Below are 13,768 nucleotides of genomic sequence, written 5' to 3'. Positions count from 1 at the left end.
GGGGGGGGGCTGATTACAATGGGAGGGGGCAGAGCCAAGTGCCACCCCATCCCGCCTTCTTCTATTGCTGGTTGCAGACAAGGGGCAAGACGGGGGCAGAGCTAAGCTCCCACAGCCAGCAATGGAGGAGGCAGGATGGGGTGGTGCTTAGCTCCACCCCCATTGCAATCAGCTGATGGGGAGGAGAAAGGAGGAGAGCTGGTGAGGGAAGGCTCAGCGGCATGGCAGCCTTGGAGTATATGCGCCGGGGCCCATGCCATCCCAACAGGTGCACAAACGTTAGATTTGTGCACGCGTTTATGAGTTTTTACTCCTCACATCGTAGCGTATATTGGCCAGCCGTGAAAATGGTGGCTGATATACGCTCGTGTGAAAGAGTCCTTAGGCAGAGTGTTCCATATTCTCACTGCTCTTACAGTAAAGAACCCCCTTCTATGTTATGTAGAAACCTTCTTTCCTCTAGAAATAGACGGCACCCCCTTGTTACAATCATGGGTATAAATAGATGATGGGAGAGATCTCTGTCTTGTCCCCCAATATATTTAAACATAGTTATTACAGCACCCCCTTATTACAGTCCTGGGTTTAAATGGATTACGGGAGAGATCCTTGTATGGACACTGATATATTTATTAGGTCGCACCTTAGCCTTTTTTCTAAACTAAAAAAAAAATCCAAATTATAACCTTTCTGGGTATTGTAGTCCACCCATTCTATTTATTACTCTAGTTGCCCACCTTTGTACTCAGTCAAGCTCTAATATGTGCTTCTCGAGTACCATTGCCCAAACCTTGGTTTGACAGAAGAGGTGGATTTTCAGGGTAGAGTCTGGACAAAAAAATCCACAGTAAATCTTGACTGTGTGATCATAGCCTTAGGGGCAGCATACCCCATTTCACAGATTCCCTAAACCTGACCCAGACTATTATAATAAAGGGAAATATCAGGCAGCCTGCTGCACACACTAGTCAGACCCACTGATGAAGTCCAGGCTGACAGCAGCACCCCTTCCTAATGTGGCACAAGCTGGGCACTTCAAAGAGAGCCCATACCCTCCATTGGTTGCTTCTCTTACCACGTGGATATCACCCCATCTGTGTGCGCCATGGCATCTGAGCTCTGATGCGGATGATAGGTCATAAATAGGATTTGCAGAGAAAACCCCTTTAAGTACAACATACTAGAATGTTGTAAATCGAGACATCATGCTTCGCCAGTCACGTTAAAGGGGTTGTCTCGCGAAATCAAGTGGGGTTATACAAGTGGGGTTATAGCTGCATATATAATTATTTGCTGGGTGTGCACAATTTTTTATGAGTTACTTTTTGGTAGTGTGCATTTAAGGCCAGTTTTACATCTGCGTTGGCCCTCTGGCCAGAGGTTCCATCGCAGGTCTGGTTCAAAATACCGGAAGAAGCGCCACATGCTTTTAGGCGAGCAGCTGAGCAGAAACTGAACGGACCCCATTATAGTCAGGGTATTAGTGTATCTTGACGCCACCAGTAGCTAGGGGTGTGACAGGAGGAATGCCCGTCACATCCCCAGCTTCTGATAGGGTCAAGGCAGCAAGGTTCTATTAGGACAGTGTGCAGCATAACACACAGGGTTTAATTAATTCTTAGGCTTAGATTATGAAGAAATGTGACCCTTACCCTCCGCTGCCGCTCTCACCTCTTGTTGGCCGCAGCGTGGACTGTCTGGCCCGTTTCGCCCACTCCCCTGTTCAAAGCTGCCGGCCTGAGCTCTTCTGTGCCTCCGCTGGGAATCTCATCTCCTTGGCCGCTGCCCCCCGCCCCCGATAGATGCGGCCCTCACCACCATCAACCCCGTCAATCCTGATGCCACCAGGACTTCCTGGTGGCGTCAAGATACACTAATACCTATATAGTCAGTGGGGTCCATTCGGTCATGTGATTCCCCTTCCCTACTCCCTGAACGAAAGAGGAAAGAAGAACCCTTCTTTCAGATGTGCAATCACCCTAACGAAGCTTTGCGGCACCCCAATCTTTTTGTTGTAAGTATATTACATGGTCTGCTGGAACTGTGAGGGGTTTCCAACTTATTTTCATTTATCTTAATTGCTCCCATCCCCTAACCCAAACAATTTGTGGTCGGTGCTAGTAATTGCAGATAAAGCGTTCATCAAATTTAGCCTGGGCTCACATGAACGTATTTAAATTGCGTCTTATGTTCCATGCGGTGGACCCAAGCCAATCGGCTTTTGATAAAAACTCCTTGGAAAACACCTTTCTTTTAAAAAAAAAAAAAAAGCCTTTTTTTCAATAGGTGAATTAAATTATGGCCTCATGTCAAAAGCTGTGACGGACTCCGCCAGCAGAATATGGCAGCAGCGTCCGTCACGGAGCCCCCCAAAGAACCCATACTCACCTCTCCGGATCCGCTGTGTGCGTCCCATCTGGCAAAGCGGGCACAGTACAGGGCGTGACGCAACGGCAGTGCAGGAGGACGCTGTGCTCACAGTGGAAGTAGAGTGTGACGGCCGGCTTCCATTGACTACACCGGAAGCCGGCCGCGCAAATTCCTATTGCAATTACAGCATGCCGCAGTTTATTTCACGCTGCGGAATTCCACAGTAGAATTCTGTAGCGTGAACACTGAGCTATTAGGTTCAATAGCTCCTAATAGACGCGGCATAACACCACGGATTTCCGAACGTGGGCATTAGCCCTATGGCTCTAGTTATTGTTTCCCCATTTACTTTTTGGGGCGGGAGCCCTCCTTAATAGATGACCTGCTCTGTATCTGTGGTAACCTTGTGACGTCACTTCTATACAATGTATCAACTCCTCAGCATTCCTCAGGACCCGCAGAACGTAACTACTGCGCACAGAACACGTCCGCCTGTAACAAAGAGTGTAAACCCAATATATATCAAAAACATGGCCCCCACTGCTCGTCATGGAGATTGCTATGGAGCCGCATATAACGCCATAGCCTGTAACACCTCCTATTGGCCGCCGTCCTCAGTCGTTGGTTGGCGGCATAGAAACCTCCAGAAATGACTTCATTCCCGCAGTAACAGCTAAAAAGAGGCTTGGCCCGCACACGCTCCAGCGCCATGACATCACCTCGTCTATCCGGCGGCCTGGGTAACGCTGCGAAGGGCGTGTTCACCGTAGGCCCAATAAGGAGCGAAGGCTAATAATAAGGCGGGCGTCTGAGATTGACAACCAAGATAGCCAATCAGAGAGTGAAACCTCTAAGCTCTGGGCCAATGATGACGGCGAAGGGGCGTGTTCGTGTCGAGTCATGTTGTGGTGTTGTTGCCAGAGGGCGGAGCGGGCTGTGGTGCAGTCAGGCAGGGGAGCGCGGAGCTGGCGGAGGTGGGAGTTACCGGGAGACCGGTGAGAGGGAATGACGGGGTGCACGGGCCGGACTGTGTGAGGGGGTGATGGCCGCTGTCATGTAGTTGTATGTGTGTGCGGTGTGTGAGGCGCCGGGGGGAGCGCTGGGTGGCAGGGCCTACGCTGTGAGCTGCACGACCTGTGGCTGCCCACCTCTCTGTGACATGTATCGCGATATTGGGTGGTATGTTCACCTTCTGCGGCAGTCAGCTGTAGACGGCCGGGCAGAGCACTGTGTTACCTTGTGTCTGACAGCAGGCGTGTTGTTACAATGTATCAGTGTGTAGCGCTCCATAGAATGGCGTCTGCTGCGGCTCCTCCTGCAGGCTGCTGCCAGCTTCTACACCATTATTAGTTGGGGTGCAGCGGATCAGACGGGGGTCTTGCATACAGACCCGGCAGGTGTTGCTGCCTGGAGACGGTCCTCTGTCACCGCCACATGCATCGCGCCTCACATTATGGCAGACCCTGATAGTGTCTGTAAAACAACTCATGTTGGTGGTCTTGGGGCGCAAATCTCACACAAATATGAACCTCCATTCCTGTGAACGGCGTCCTGTGCCTGCGGGTGAAAAATCGCTCATCACATCGCGGTGAAAGCAATGGGAAACACTTGCCGATCCGACGTAGCTGAAAGCCGCGGCCGAGGGTCGCAACCTCACCGAAGTGATGGGAGGCGTGTCTTACAGAAAACCGCCCCGTATTCGCCGGTACACCGCACAAGCGTGATATTGGGTTGAGTTTCACGGCTTGTTCACATGGGGAGAATCTTGTGCCAGTTTTGCACGATGCAAGATGCACAGAACTCGCACGAATATGAAATCCATTCTTTATTTGATTAATCGCGCCCCGTTCCATCTTTCGGTGTCCCTCGAAACACCTCAGCCAATGGGTTCAATGGGCCTTTAAATGCCCTCGCAGGCCGTGCGTTGTGAGCTTTCCCATTGAAATCAGTGGGAGACGCTTGTGATCCTCTGACATGTCTCGCATCTGCAAGAAAAAACACATGTTGGCAAGCGCAATATCTCGGCCCCACATCGGGCTCTGCCGTGTGAATCCGGCCTAACGTGGGGTGTTGGTCCGAGATAAATATTGCTTGTGTGCATCAACCTGTGTTCTGTCCGCCTCGCAGTCGCACACGGCTCGTGCGCGTATAACGCCCATGTATGTGCAGCTTTGCCCCCCACATTTGGAGCATGTTCACGTATACTTGCTGCGTGTTCCCTGATTGGTCGAAAGATCCGATAGATGCCGGAGCGCCACAACTTTGCGGCAGATTATTTTTATTGCATTGGAAAGCACTTCAGACCGTCATGATTCTGGTGCAAGTGGTGATTTGTTGTGATGCTACAGAACAGAGCGGTATACAGGAGTGATGCTGCCAGGTAAAAAAAAAAATCGTAGCATGCCCAATTTTTTATGTTCCTCGGAACACATCGCCCATTGTTTCCAATGGGACAGTCAAGCACATCACATGCCGTGCGATCTGATGTTTCCCTTTGAAATCAATGAAACACTTGCCGATCGAGGCGGTCTTGTATGAAAAACGCCCTTCATCCGCAGGTAAAATGCAGATTCAGAAGTGCTTCTTGGCCCAATATCCCACTCGCCCATGTGACTGTAGTCTAGAGGCGCTTTTACGCAGGGCGATCTGTCAAGCAATAGACGCCCGGCAGGCTGGCCCAGCCAAAATCGCTCCTGCGCTTCTTCAAAGGAACGATCATCGCTAATGAATTGAGGCAAAGTGGCGGGGATCATTCTGGCCCGCCCGCCTCCATTTACAGTAAGCAGGCAGTGGTTCATTCTGCCGGTTTGCACGGATCGACACGTCGTCATGTTTTCTGCATGGAGAAACTGAAGCCAAACAAGAACTGAAAGACTTCGCAGCTCCCAGCTTGGATGCTTCTCCACCTGTCATACAGCATTTACGAAGAGTAGGACCGCTCGGCGCGTGCAACGATATTAGTTGGCACCGAGCATATAACTTCCGAAATAACTGAATGGAGTTTTGCCAAGAAACCTCCCTAAGGAAGCATCCACATATGATTTTGGTGCAGATCCGTAACCAAATCCGCAGCAGATTTCACCCTCCTAATTAAAGTGGTGAAATGTACTGTGGACCTGCAGCGAACCCGCTACGTGTGAACACGCCTTTAGGCTGCTTTCAGACGAGCATATTTTGCTGATTGTAAGGCTTCTTTCCCACAAGAGTATATCAGCCTGCCGTTTTCACGGTTGGCTGATATACTCTGTGATCTGAGGCATTGGATTCCAATGCATCAGATCACATGGCCGTATTCCTGAGACGTAAAAGCACCCAGCCGACCTATATAGCGCCGGGCGTTTTTACGTCGGGCCCAAAAGATAGTCCTGGAACTATCTCTTGGACCGGAATACGTCGGCTGCTGCTTGGGCTCCTACGGGAGCCCATGGCAGCAGCCACAGGTGGGAGGAAGTATAGCAGCGTGGCTGCTAAACTTCCTCCCTCTGCTCTCACCCCCGCTCGCTCTTTGCAGTGGGAGGGGGTGGGGCTAAGTGTTAGATTTGTGCGCCTGTTCACGAGCTTTAACGCTACAGATGAAAACATTGGCCGATATACGCTTATGGGAAAGAAGCCTTATATGGAGTTAATGTTAAACTATGTACCTATTTACACAGCTGTCACTTCCACGGCCATGTTTAAGATGCCGCTTGCGCTACGTTTGCCTTTGTATTTATTGCTATTAATTTATACTGGGCAAATACGGATCTGTATTTACCCAGTAGAAAAGAAAACCAGTGACTGCCGAATACTGATGACATGCAGTTAGTGTCATCTGTGAGATGTCTGTATGGGCATGGAACGACATGCTCCCGCGCAGCTGGCCTTGGGGTGCGTTCACATGTAGCCGATTTTATACAGCGGAAAATCGGTACTGTTTGGTGTGAATTTTGAGATGGATTTGCAGCAGCCTTCAACTGCAGGGCGTCCGTGTCAAAACCCACAGCAAATGCTGCGGAAAGTCCGTAACTTGTGAATGCAGCGTTAAGCCACGCAAGATTTGTGGGTTGTGAGGCGCACCAATATGACCATATACATGAGCGATTTTTAATTACGCATTGCAGTGTGGCAAAAAAGCGTGGTGCATTCTATCTTTGGGCGTTCTCTCGGAACGCAACGCCCATTGTGTGTACAACCGCGATTGCAATGCAAGGTTATCCATTGAAAACTGTTGCGAACCCCTGATGTGGGTGAAAGCCCCCTGGGAGGATTGCAACCTCACCGAAGTGATACATCCATCAGTACATCACACGGGTGCGATATTGTGAGTTTCGCGGCCGTATGTTGGAAGCCTTAGGCCCCCTCCACACAAATGGATCGGATTCTGCATGCGGGAGCCCGCAGCAGAATTGAATCCTGTGCCCGGCTGGCAACTCCGCGTACCTGTCATTGATCTTTGTCTGTGCTGCAGATGGCTGCGACGAGCCAAAATCAGACATGCGAAGTACAGATCTTTTTAAATGTTTCAATTTTTTGCGCCGTTGCTAGGTGATGACCAGGGTACCTGTGAGTTATCCGCAATGTCAATTGCGGATTGGCTGCGGGTCGGACGGCTTCTATTGACTTCAGTGGAAGCCGTTCATGCCAACGCGATACAAAAATAGTGCATGCTGCAACTTTTCCATAGTATGTTATGAACGGTATTTGCTGCAGAACCGCGGTACAGACGCCGACCGTGGATTCCGCAGTGCAAATGTACCCGTGTGCAGGCAGCCTTAGGCGGACTTCACATCTGTATTGAAACCTCCAGTCAGAGGTTCTGTCGCAGATCCGGCTGTAAATACCGGAAGAAAAAGCGCTGCATGTAGCGCTTTTTCTTCTGGGCCTAAACTGGGCAGCTGGGTGGAAAGCGGGCAAACCCCATTTGTCAATAGGGTTGGCTAGGCGCTGATTGGTTCTGTCCACAGATGGAACTGTTCGGCCACGGGGATTCTCCTTTCCTGTTCCCCAAAGGGAACATAAAAAGCGGAATCCCCAGCGCAGATGTAAAACCAGCCTAACCCTATCATAGGTCCTTAGGATTGTGTTAGTTGTGGTCTCCAGTCCCCGCAGTCGGGTGAGATTTGTGGCCATAATACAGGCACAGAAATGTGCTGTGTTACGACAGTGTGAACTGGGCCTTGCTGCTTCCTGGTGATTGTATTGATTTAGGGGTAAGTTTTCCTTAATGCTGCAGTATACATTACTAATGGGCTTGGCTGTATATATGGTGCACTTTGTAGAGGATATCTGGTGTGTATTCTGTTGGTTCTGCAGCAGTCTGATATCTGCACGTGGCAGCAGATTTGAGGTCAGCTCCCCGATTCTAGCAGGTCAGAGGCTTGATTCTGTAACATTGCTTATCTCTCGTTTTCTTTCTATTGCAGGTCTTTTGTCTCTTACTCTGTGCACTGACTACCCAGGACCTGACACCTTGTGGCTGTTGTCACACACAGAGCTGGTGAAAGGTACGATCACGCATTCACACCCCATCCAGTGCATCAGCAAAACTATTCAGCCCTACATAGTGTTAACAGCGGCAATGGACTTTTTTAATAATGAAAGATTTCCAGCAGACTCTGCTTCTTTATAGCTGGGCAACATTATGGAATTACTGAAAAGCCTGACTATAAAGACTTTTTGAATTCAAATTGTTTCCAATGTTGCTAATGTACAATTATGTATTACTATAAGTGTATTCCAAAATGATAGCTGCCCCCTGCATGTAAAGGTCGGGAGAGCCGTCGCCTCAGATGACAGCGCTAGCTAGTGGGGACACTGACAGCAGCGGGGTTGGGAGGGGAGATGGCACACGGACAGCAGCGGGGTTGGGAGGGGAGATGGCACACGGACAGCAGCGGGGTTGGGAGGGGAGATGGCACACGGACAGCAGCGGGGTTGGGAGGGGAGATGGCACACGGACAGCAGCGGGGTTGGGAGGGGAGATGGCACACGGACAGCAGCGGGGTTGGGAGGGGAGATGGCACACGGACAGCAGCGGGGTTGGGAGGGGAGATGGCACACGGGCAGCAGCGGGGTTGGGAGGGGAGATGGCACACGGGCAGCAGCGGGGTTGGGAGGGGAGATGGCACACGGGCAGCAGCGGGGTTGGGAGGGGAGATGGCACACGGGCAGCAGCGGGGTTGGGAGGGGAGATGGCACACGGGCAGCAGCGGGGTTGGGAGGGGAGATGGCACACGGACAGCAGCGGGGTTGGGGGAGGAGATGGCACACGGACAGCAGCGGGGTTGGGGGGGGAGATGGCACACGGACAGCAGCGGGGCTGGGGGGGGAGATGGGACACGGACAGCAGCGGGGCTGGGGGGGGAGATGGGACACGGACAGCAGCGGGGTTGGGGGGGGAGATGGGACACGGACAGCAGCGGGGTTGGGGGGGGAGATGGGACACGGACAGCAGCGGGGTTGGGGGGGGAGATGGGACACGGACAGCAGCGGGGTTGGGGGGGGAGATGGGACACGGACAGCAGCGGGGTTGGGGGGGGAGATGGCACACGGACAGCAGCGGGGTTGGGGGGGGAGATGGCACACGGACAGCAGCGGGGTTGGGGGGGGGGAGATGGCACACGGACAGCAGCGGGGTTGGGGGGGGGGAGATGGCACACGGACAGCAGCGGGGTTGGGGGGGGGGAGATGGCACACGGACAGCAGCGGGGTTGGGGGGGGGGAGATGGCACACGGACAGCAGCGGGGTTGGGGGGGGGGAGATGGCACACGGACAGCAGCGGGGTTGGGGGGGGGGAGATGGCACACGGACAGCAGCGGGGTTGGGGGGGGGGAGATGGCACACGGACAGCAGCGGGGTTGGGGGGGGGGAGATGGCACACGGACAGCAGCGGGGTTGGGGGGGGGGAGATGGCACACGGACAGCAGCGGGGTTGGGGGGGGGGAGATGGCACACGGACAGCAGCGGGGTTGGGGGGGGGGAGATGGCACACGGACAGCAGCGGGGTTGGGAGGGGAGATGGCACACGGACAGCAGCGGGGTTGGGAGGGGAGATGGCACACGGACAGCAGCGGGGTTGGGAGGGGAGATGGCACACGGACAGCGGAGAAAGTGACAGCATGCATCAGCCAATCAGCACCTGTGGGCGTCACCTGCCCGTCCCCTGTATTTCAACCCGGCTACACCCATGTCTCTACCCATACTTCCGGTGGAGACCTAATGTGCCAGTACCCACTTCAGTTATTGGGTGGCACTAGTATAAGGCCAGGCTCACACGAACATATTTGAATTGTGTATTGCGCACGCATAATACGCAGTAAATGGCATCAATTGATTTTCATTGTTCCACTCACACTTGTGTATATTTATTGTGTATGTTACATGCGTAAAAAAAGAACGCAGCCTATTCTATTTTACCGCCTATTACAAGCGTAAGAGTCCTATTTTTCTTTATGGGTGTGTTCTAAAGGCAGTGCATACACAATTACATTGCGTATGTGCTGCCATTTTTATGCATGTTAGGAGACAATAGAAGCAAATAAAAAGAAACCAGGAAGCCAGTGCAGGACGGCACACGTAAAATACGCTGTACATGCATAGGCACACATGAGCAAAAACGTGACTATACGCAGTTCCATACGCCGGTAAAATGCTGCGATTTTAATGCAAGGTGTTACAATACAGTCGTGTGTGCCTGGCCTAAAACATTTAGCAACATTTATTTAGCACGCAAAAGTTCTGCACATGGCAAGTAGTTATAGTGTCATGCTTCTTTTGAGGTATATGTTGTACTGCATCTGAGACTTTTTAAGGCAACACAAGAATTTCTAGAAGACGCCTGTGTATTTCCTTCAGCTTCATTTCTGTATTGCAAGTTTCATAGAGTGAGTCGTGCTTCTACCATCCACACTGCTGGCTGACATCCCTGCATACTCTGCAGAGTCTTTGTATATTATGCCACCCCTACGTATAGTGCCATGTAAGGCCTAACTTTATGATGCTGTTTTCCTAAGTTGCACACAAGACTTTAAAAGTTAATAACTTGTCTGAACTGGACAACTTCTGTTCATAAGCAAGTTGCGACAGAGATAAGCTTTGAAGTAGAGTTTCCCTTAATGATTCTACATTCACGCAGCCAATAGACTCCTCCAAAAGTAGGGGCGGCCCATCTGTAAACGTACTGTTTATATTACCCCTTTTCATTACAGTTCAGCTACCCTCTAAATTCTAGTTAGTTCAGCTAGTTTCCTAAACTTGCATTCCACTAGTATAGAAGAATAGTTAAAATTTAAAGGGGTTTTTCTGGGAGAATACTATTGCTGATGATCGGCTGGGATCCGTCGCTTGGGATCCCGACCGCTCAGCTGATTGTTCACCTGCTGATAGCGCGGCAAACAAACAGGAGTCAATAAGAGCTGCACTTGCAGGTCCAAGTGCCGGCCACTTCACAGAGGTCGAAGCAGAGCCTTCTGCTGAAACCCCTGTGTATCTGCAGCGCTGTCAGCAGGAGCACGATCAGGTGATTGGTCGGAGTCCTGAGTGACGGATCCTAGCTGATCAACTATTGATGACCTATCCTGAGGATACATCATCAATAGTATTCTCCCTGAAAGATCCCTTTTAAGAAAATATATAGTTTGGAAAACTGAGAACACAATGGAAAATTTACAACAATTTTGTGCATGCATTAAAAAAAATTGTATCCAGGCTATTCTGACAAGGGGTAGTAAACCCACTGGGTCTCTTCATTGAGGACCAATGGCTCCATTGAGTTGCTGCATCTAAGGCATCTCATCCGGCTGACCTTTACACTGCTCCATACTGATGAAGGGCAAGAATCCCCTGAAACAGTCTGTCTACAGATGGATTGTGTTTCCATTCAGAGGAGTCTAAGGTTGACATGAGCAAATACATATTTTTCCCTTGGAGCATTGCCTGAAAATAAGTCTTTATACACCTGCTTGGTTTCTTCAATGGGAGCCAGTATCTCCCTGGACCCATCTGGTAATATATGTTTTGCCCTTTGTACTCCCCTGCCCTTCCTCATCAAACTAGGGTCCTCCATCTTACCGGTAGGCAGAAGCGTCAGAGATGGGGAAAGGATGCATCACTGTCATTATGACAATCGCTATGTACTTTCTTTGCCCACCCCGAGCATTCTGTAATGCCATTTAGGTGAAGTGCGGGGAGTAAAACCCGGTTGTCAGGGCTGATTTTACTTCTTGGCTATCAAGTAACCTCATGTCTGAGGAGTGCTGTTACAGACCTGTAGGTCTATACACTTTAGGTTACCTGTACATTCGGTAAGGTATAGCAAATATTAGGTAACCAGAAGAATTTTTCAGTGTTAAATGATCCCCAAGCATATATGAGCAAATGGTCAAAAGCCATGAGCTGCAATGCTTATATATTTTTAGTTGTGTATTTACGCACAATCCATATTGATTTTATGTGTAAATCTATGCGCAAAGTAAATTTACTTCTGCATGCTGCTACTCATAACCACTGTATAAGATATACGCACCTGTTATAAGCTATCTTTTCTTTATTTTTTCTTCTAGACAATACCTGCGTGTGATTCTTCACCATTTTGCACACCATTTTTCTTTCCCATGCAGACGAATGAGGGAGAAACACTTAAGGAAAGCTGTCCCAAGGTCAGTACACGAAGCCCGTGGTATGAACAAGATAAAGATTGTAATCTTGTAAGAGACAAATGGCCACAAATAGAGCAATGCAGAAACATACCACTGTAGAAAGTTGTCTGTTTCTTAAGGAGCAAGCTGATTTATTAGCTTTATAGAAAAAAAAATTGCACAGTTGGAGAATCTACTGCAGAAACTAATCTGTCCAAAGGACGCTTTACACAACGATTTTTTTTAACTCGCAATGACTGAGAAGTGTGCAAAATTGTTGCAGTGTATCCATTGGACACCTCCTTGGACCTTACTGCTGGCGGGTGTTCTCCCTGCAGCGAGCATCCTTCTTGCTTAGTGCAGCAATCTCTATTATAACAGTAATGTTGCTATGAGAGGCATTTACAGATCATGCTGCGCATAATTATGATTATTGTGACAGTGCAATTAAGCAGTGATAAACAGTAGTTTTTTTCCATTGATCTTTTCCTCATTTAAAGGGGTTTTCCAGGCAAATGTTATTGATGACCTATCCCCAAGATAGGTAATTAATAGTTGATTGACTGGAGTCTGCAGGTTAGGACCCCAACTGATTAGCACCACAACGCACAGGTATGGAGTGGAAGCACATAGCTCCGACCCCACTGTAGTGGCCGGCGCTAGTAATTGTAGCTGCAGCTCTCATTAAAGTCAATGAGAACTTTGCTGCAGTTACCAGAGCCGACTGCTACCAAGAGATTGGAGCAAACTTCTGCGGCTCCATATTGTGTACTGTGGCGCTGACAGCGGGCGCCCAGAGAGTTGATCATTTGGGATCCTGAGTTGCGGACCTCAGCCAATCAGCAAATGAATTGATGACCTATCCTGAGGATAGGTCATTAATAACATATTCCTGGAAAATCTCTTTAACACTGTGCAGTCATCATTGCAATCAGTTCTATATGTACATGATGGCAACTTTCAGCCCTTCAATTTGGGCATCTTCAGTACAATGCAAGGGCTGCAGCTTTCCTGCGAGTTCCATTCATTGTTTAAATAGGACAAGATGCCATGCCTAGTAATGCAGCTCATTTCATTTTCTTTAATGGTATAATCTGCAGTACCAGGCACAATCATGCACTCCCAACGGTTCCCTTTAAAGAAAGGCCACAGCGCATACACCAGAACCTACGCTATCTCACAATTGATTACATAAAATCACAGAGGTGAAAAAAAATGCTCAAAGACATAACTCACAGGAAAAGGAGCCAGATACAAGATATATACTACAGGAAATGCTCAATCGCGCATATATCTAGGGTGGCCATCCTTGGTATCGGTTCATATTGTGCGGGCTGAGCCTGTTGGCAGTCACCTCTCCCCCACCCTGAGTTGAGTAGAGCGGCAGCTCAATCAGCCAGCACATGACCGTTTTTGCTCCCCTATATAGCAATCTGGCTTGCTGCATGCTATCAGGTCGAATGCCAATTAAGCATTTCCTGTAGTACATATCTTGTATCTGGCTTCTTTTTCTGTGAGTTATGTCCTTGAGCATTTTTTCTCACCTCTGTGATTGTGTTGTGTTTGCAGAGCGTGTTATGGGGTAAGGCATTCCTCAAAATTGCTGAAAGGGTCAGAGAACTCTTTTAATGCATGGGAGGAGGAATTCTGCTTTAGGCCAGTGACACAAATGTATTCTTAGTGTTACATCTCTACTGAGGAAGAGTCCCCCACAAAATTCTGTCGGGATGCTGCCAAAAATTAACCCTTTAAGTGCACCGTAAATTTACGGTGCTTGGTCCTG

General features: G+C 49.6%; 1 protein-coding gene across 2 annotated transcripts in view; it reads left to right on the top strand.

The window, feature by feature from the left end:
* The first annotated feature begins 3,279 nt into the window (after nucleotides 1-3,279).
* Nucleotides 3,280-13,768, top strand: part of TNRC6B (trinucleotide repeat containing adaptor 6B) — a 117,184-nt gene continuing 106,695 nt past the window's right edge. Inside the window, exons 1-3 of one of the 2 annotated variants that reach the window (XM_066596244.1) lie at nucleotides 3,280-3,344; nucleotides 7,773-7,853; nucleotides 11,911-12,006. In XM_066596244.1, the coding sequence (XP_066452341.1) occupies nucleotides 11,972-12,006 (35 nt within the window). In that variant the 5' untranslated portion in view covers nucleotides 3,280-3,344; nucleotides 7,773-7,853; nucleotides 11,911-11,971. Of the gene's footprint in view, nucleotides 3,366-7,772; nucleotides 7,854-11,910; nucleotides 12,007-13,768 lie in introns of both variants that reach the window. The other variant, XM_066596243.1, reaches the window with a different exon arrangement.

This window comes from Eleutherodactylus coqui, chromosome 3, assembly GCF_035609145.1.
Source record: "Eleutherodactylus coqui strain aEleCoq1 chromosome 3, aEleCoq1.hap1, whole genome shotgun sequence".
Taxonomy (NCBI): Eukaryota; Metazoa; Chordata; class Amphibia; order Anura; family Eleutherodactylidae; genus Eleutherodactylus; species Eleutherodactylus coqui.
The sequence above is the reverse complement of the archived record's forward strand: the minus strand, read 5'-3'. Positions and strand labels throughout refer to the sequence as shown.